The 6,567-nt window shown below is 35.4% G+C and overlaps 1 protein-coding gene across 1 annotated transcript; it reads right to left on the bottom strand.

Moving 5' to 3' along the window:
• Positions 1 to 3,435: 3,435 nt before the first annotated feature.
• On the bottom strand, positions 3,436 to 4,374 carry LOC140513202 (olfactory receptor 4K13-like). Its single transcript, XM_072622665.1, has one exon. The coding sequence runs from the start codon at positions 4,372 to 4,374 to the stop codon at positions 3,436 to 3,438; it is 939 nt and encodes a 312-aa protein (XP_072478766.1).
• Positions 4,375 to 6,567: the final 2,193 nt, after the last annotated feature.

Genomic DNA, 6,567 nt, shown 5'->3' with positions numbered 1-6,567 from the left:
TTGCCTTTTCATGCTACTTTTGATTCTTTTATTTGAAAGTCAAATTTTCTATTCAGCTCTGGTATTTTCATCAAGAATACTTGGAAGTTCTCTATTTCTTTGAATGTCCAGTTTTTCCCCTGAAGTGTCATATTCTGTTTTGCTGGGTAAGTGATTCTTGGCTTTAAACCTAGCTCTTTTGACCTCTGGAATATCATATTCCAAACTCTCTAATCCCTTAATGTAGAAGTCAGTAGATGTTGTGTTATCCTGATTATTTTCCCACAATACTCAAATTGTTGGTTGTGATATTTTCTCCTTGACCATGGAACTCTGGAATAGGGCTACAACAGTTTTCCTTTTGAGATTTTTTTAAGGAGACAATCAGCGGATTTTTAAAAATATCTATTTACCCTCTGATTCTAGAATATCAGAGCTGTTTTCCTTGATGATTTATTGAAAGATGATTTCTAGGCTCTTTTTTTGAAAATGTCGTTCAGGTAGTCCAGTAACCTTAAAATTGTCTCCCTTGGATCTATTTTCCAGGTCACTTATTTTTCCAGTAAGATATTTCACATTGACTTCTTTTTTTGCACTCTTTGATCTGTGTTTCATAATTGCTTGATTTTTCATTTAGTCATTAGCTTCCATTTGCTCCATTCTAATTTTTAATGAATAATTTTCTTTAGTGTGCTTTTGGACCTCTTTTTCATTTGGTCAATTCTACTTTTTAAGGCACTCCTTTCCTCATTGCCTTTTAGGATCCCTTTGCCATTTGGATAAGTCTATTTTAAGATATTATTTTCTTCAGCATTTTTTGGGTACTCTGTAGTTAGCAGTTGACTGGTTTTTCATGATTCGATTGCATCACTCTCATTCCACTTCCCATTTTTCCCTCCACTTCTCTTACTTCATTTTCAAAATAATTTTTGAACTCTTCCATAGACTGAGACCAATTTGCATTTTTCTTGGAGGCTTTTGTTGTAGGAGTTTTGATTTTGTTGTCTTCTGGTTGTATGTTCTGATCTTCCTTGTCACTAAATTAAGATCCTATTGTCCCATTTTTCCCATTGTTTGCTCACTTCTCCAGACAATTACTTCACTTTTGAATTCTTTGTCAGTGTTGTTCTCTGCTTCCAGTGGGGTGGGGGTGATGTACTGTCCAAAACTTCAGGGGTTTTGTGCAGCTGTTTTCAGAAATGCTTCTAGGGACCTCAAAATTTTCAGCTCTAGCAAAGTGGTATGATCAAAGGCGAGGTGTTCACTCCTCTCCTTGTCTGTGTTCTTATCTATGAGTGACTACAAGCACATTTTTTTTCTGCCTTGGAACTGTGAGGAGAATTCCCTCGCCACTGCCACCAAATCCATTCTTCTATAAATTATTCTCAATTCTGATGAAGAAATGACCATTTTTGTACTCTCCTATGTTTGTAACCTCAGTGTTATCTTTAAATCCTCATTCTCCTCTGCCCTATGGAGCCAATCAGTTGCCAAATCTTGCCATTTCTACCTCTACAATGTTTCCTATCTGATCCTTTCTCTTTACTCATAAAAGCCCTTTTTGATTCTCATCTATAATATTGGAATGGGTTCCTAATCAGTCTCTATGCCATAAGGCTCTCCCCACTCCAATTCATTCTCCACATGCCTCATAAGCTGACTTACTTGAGGGCAAATCTAATCACATTACTCCCCTACTCAATAAAATATCACTCTTGCCTGTAGGATAATATGTCAATTCCTCTGTTTAGCTTTTGAAACCTTTCACAGATTGCCTTCAAGTTATCTTTCTAGTGTAATTGTATGTTTCTCCCTTTCCCACACTCTATAGTGTAGTCACACTGGCTTTGTATCTATTCTTCATACATGACATTGTAACTCCCATCTACGTGCTTTTGCAATGATTCTTATCCATGCCTCGAATCTATTTATTTCTCATTTCTGCCTTATGGAAATACAGTTTGAGCTCCTTCTTCTACATCGTCCTTCATGATCCCCCCAATTACTAGGACTCTTCCTCTGTAACTCCTTGAATTTACTTTGTATTTATCCAGTATATATTTTTGTTCATTATATATTTACATGTAAATCTATATGTAATTTATACTTATATATGTTTTTATATACTCATGTATATAAAAGTATATAAATATATATATACACATATGTATGTTATTTTCTCCCTAATTAAAAGTAAATTCTCTGAAAATAAGGCTCATTTTTTTGTCTTCATATCTCCAGCACCTTATAGATTATCTGAAACATAATAGGTGCTCAACACATGATAGTTGATTGATTGAAAGTGAATTTGAATTGTACCCATTGATGACTTGTTTTAATTGTTTCCACTTCTAGACTCATACATTTAGTGTTATTCCCTATGTAACAGAATGGTATAATGGATAGAGAGTTGCATCCAGAATCAGAAAAATCTTGATTTAAGTCCTCTTTTTGACACATATTGGCTATGTGACCCTGCAGAAATCTCAAAAAGTTCTTTTTAGTATCTCAAAAAGTTCTCTCTCTCAAACATATATCTTTAAGAGTTCCCTGTGTCAGTAAAATCACAACTTATTTGCAAATGAACCTTAGAGGTCATCTATGCTATTTTAGAACACTAGGCCTAACACTGGGTAATTTATTTAATTTTATGTGTCTCAGTGTCCCCAATAATAAAATGGGGATAATAATAGTATCTGCTTCACAGGGTTGTCATAAGGCTCAAATAAGATAATATCTGCAAAGTGCTTAGCACTGTGCCTATCTACAGTAGGCAGTAAATAAGTATGTATGATCTTCTTTTCCCTTCTCATAAGAAACCAAAATCAAAGTATGAGTATGTGTGTGGGAGGAGGGGAGTTAAGTCACTTACTCGGGTCATACAGATATTAAGTGACAGAAGCAGAATTTGAGTACTGGCTTACTGATTGGAGAGTCAGTATTCTTTCTACTATACCTATTCCCCAGCTGACAGATTGAATAACAGGACACATGGAGTTTACCTTATTTTATTTTTGGTTTACTTTAAGCACAATTGTTGAGAGAAACGCTAGTCTCCAGTTCCACGTGGTTTTACATCCTCCCGATGATGAGTCTTCTTGGGGAACATTTTTGGGTTTTCAAATAGAGGGCAATTAAAATATTTGAAATTTCAAAACTATCATACATAATCAGATTTAATTATGGAAGAAGCTAGAGAGATCATACACTCTTGCCTTATTTTAGATAATGAAATGTATCTGGACTGGTGAGGTAACTTCTATGTGATCAAAATCAGTTCTACTGAGTAAGCTCAGATATAATATTACAATATAAAGATCATTCCAGGTCTGGTGCTCTATCCATTGTACCACCTAACTGCCCCTTCAGCTTGCTTCTAAGGTAACCTGGTAAAGAATGATGTACTTAAGATCCATTATGCCGCTGAATCTAATTATTACAGAGATGATATAACAACTAGAATGTCAATCTGAAACTCACGTGCTGATTTTTCAGTTTTTTAATAGATCTCTTCATATCTTTATTTCTGAATGTATAGATGATTGGATTCAAAAGGGGGGTAAAAATAGTGTAAAACACAGAAAGGATCTTATCCATTGAGATTTTACTGAAGGGCCACACATAAATGAAGATACATGGTCCAAAGAAAAGAGCTACCACTGTAATGTGTGGAGAAAGTGTGGACAAAACCTTAGAGGAACCACTAGAAGAATGAAGTCTAACGGTGACTAATATGATGCTATAAGAGATGAGTAGGAGGATGAAGCAAATCAGTGAGAGTAATCCACTGTCTGCAATGACCAACAGTTCCAGGACATAAGTATCAAGGCAGGCCAGCTTGATCACCCGAGGAAGATCGCAAAAACAACTGTCAACAACATTGGGACCACAGAAGGGCAAGGTCATTGCAAAAATCATCTGACTCATTGTATGCACAAAACCAGTGGTCCAAGAGAGCAGTACAAGTCTAAAGACGGCACGATGATTCATGATGGTTGCATAATGAAGAGGTTTGCAAATGGCTATGTATCTATCAATTGCCATTGCAACAAGAAGCATCATTTCACTGCCACCAAACAGATGGAGGAAAAACATCTGGGCCATGCAGCCCTGGTAGGAAATGGTCTTGTGCTTACTGGCTAAGCTATGAATCATTTTGGGGGTAGCAAAAGAGGCCAGGGACATATCAATGAAGGAGAGGTTGGCCAATAAGAAGTACATCGGAGAATGAAGACGAGGGTCAAATGTTACTGTAAAGATGATAATGAGGTTGCCAAACACAATGGCTGTGTAGATAATGGAAAAAAATGCAGAAAAGAAAATCTGCAACTCACGAGACTCAGTGAGTCCCAGTAAAATGAATTCTGCTACCATTGAGAAGTTCCCCTGTCCCATTGATTCAGTTCCTGGCTTCTGATTTGATAACTGAAAGGAAGATAATAAGGAAACCATCACTTTTCTATAGATAGAGATTAGCAGTCAAATTTTAAATGAGAATGTTAAAACCTCTAATCATGCTTTTTTGAAAAAAGATGAGATTGAAATTCATTGGTATTTGAATACTTCAAGATTTGTGTTATTTATATTTGGGCATCAGAATATTTGATTTTATAGATAGTAGACCTGAAAATGACCTTAATTAGTCATCTGACATAGGTGAAGTATAACTGTCCTCACTATACAAGTTTCACTAAAGTCCTGTATCTATAACTTGAAGGCATACTTAGATTCTAGAAGACTTGGCCATAGAAACTGAGACACATACAGTTCTGTTATCAAAGGGCTTGCCTATCTAAATTCCAAGAGGTTCATCACCAGAAGTTTGCTATCTGGTAACTATTATTTTGTTTTGTTGATGGCAACAGGTATTCAGGAAAACTTCTGCTAAAGTATAGATAGGCATCACTGATGCACTTGTAAATGTTTAATGACTTGCTCTACAGTTAAAAAAATGTTAGTAACAAACTTGAAGTTTAGGCTGCATTGTTAAATATTTCCCAGCACTTTCTTAATTATAAACAATCAACAAAATAGTGATTAAAGTCCTGCTTTGCAAAGTGTGCTAATTTCTGAGATGTAGATGCTCACACTGAAAACTTCACAACTAGTTCTCACAAACCTATGTGATTTGGCTCCAACATACTCCTAGCTGTAGTCTTAATTTGTGGAAGGAGTACCTATACTGAATAACACATGGTTGTTTGAAGCATTCAACCATCAAAGATAAAAGAAAAAAAAAACAGTTCTGTGATTTTATCAGTGTAGGAAATTACTGGCGAAGAGCTTGCTGTACTAATTTGGGCATTTGTCTGCAACTTACAGTGTTAGAGCTGCCTCAGGCACTCATAAGTGAAGTGACTTACTTAGTCCAATAGCTAGTGTGTGGCAGAAAATGAGCTTGAATTCATTGATCCCTCATTCTACTTTGTCTTTCTTCACTGAAAATAAATTGTAGAATTTTAGTTAGAGGGATGTTAGAGATCATCCTACTAATGAGGCATCCCAAACTCCTAAAGGAATCTGACTATACCTCTCTCCATCCATAAAAATACAATGACAAGTAAGTGGGTTTCTTCAAAGAGCAGCACATTTTTTTCTACTGCAGATTCAGAACTAATCATTGGAACACCATTTTTTTTTTATTCATTTACAGTTGAATTTTTTTTTCTTAAAGACAGCTACAGCAAAGATGAACTATTGACATTATGTAATAGTATTGCCATAGGATTTCTGGAAGCAGAGATAGAAAAGAAAGAAAATCCAGTAATGAAGGAAATATATTGGTTGATCAATATATAGGTTGTACCAGTCTGTGTGTGAGACACAATCGTATTGCAAAGGAAGAAATTAATCAGGATGCCAGTATCCTCATTTTCTAGTCTTCTTATTAGACAGAAAGTCTGGAAGAAGCCTTTAGCAATCCATTATTAATCCATCTCCCTGATTTTGCTAGTGAATACTTTTTTGGTAACTTTTTTTTTTTTTACAAAATTTGTTAATTTATTTCTTTTCAGTTTTCAGCATTTACTTCCATTAGTTTTTAATTTTATCTCCCTCCCTCCCTATGAAGGCATGCAATCTTATATGGGTTCTACAGATACATTCCTATTAAAAACATTTTTTCCAAGTCACCCACGTTGTACAGATGAATTATAATGAATAGAATAAACCAAGAGAAAAAGAAAAGGAAAACATAGTAAAAGAGAAAACAGTCTGCTTCATTCTGCAATCCAACTGCACAGTTCTTTCTCTGGATGTGAATGACATTTTGCATCAGGAGTCCTTTGGAAAGGTCCTGGCACAGCTAAGAAGGGCTAAGTGTACCAAAATCAGTGTTCACACACTGTGGTTGTTATTGTGTATAGTGTTCTGCTGGTTCTGCTCACTCCACTCAGTTCATATAAGTCTTTCCATGTTTTTTGGAAATCTGCCTGTTAGTCATTTCTTACAGTACAATAGTATTTCACTAATGAACACTTTTAATGAATTTTAGGAAATAAGCATTAAGCCAGTAAATTTAAGGACTAAGTTAGGACCTCTTGTGCACTCCTCTCCACATAGTAGGTGGTTAACAAATATTTATTAATT

This window comes from Notamacropus eugenii, chromosome 7 (genome assembly GCF_028372415.1).
Source record: "Notamacropus eugenii isolate mMacEug1 chromosome 7, mMacEug1.pri_v2, whole genome shotgun sequence".
NCBI classification, from domain to species: Eukaryota; Metazoa; Chordata; class Mammalia; order Diprotodontia; family Macropodidae; genus Notamacropus; species Notamacropus eugenii.
The sequence above is the reverse complement of the archived record's forward strand: the minus strand, read 5'-3'. Positions and strand labels throughout refer to the sequence as shown.

What these genes read in the sequence shown, in the direction of transcription:
- LOC140513202 (XM_072622665.1), bottom strand. Translation starts at nt 4,374, where the DNA reads ATGGGACAGGGGAACTTCTCAATGGTAGCAGAATTCATTTTACTGGGA.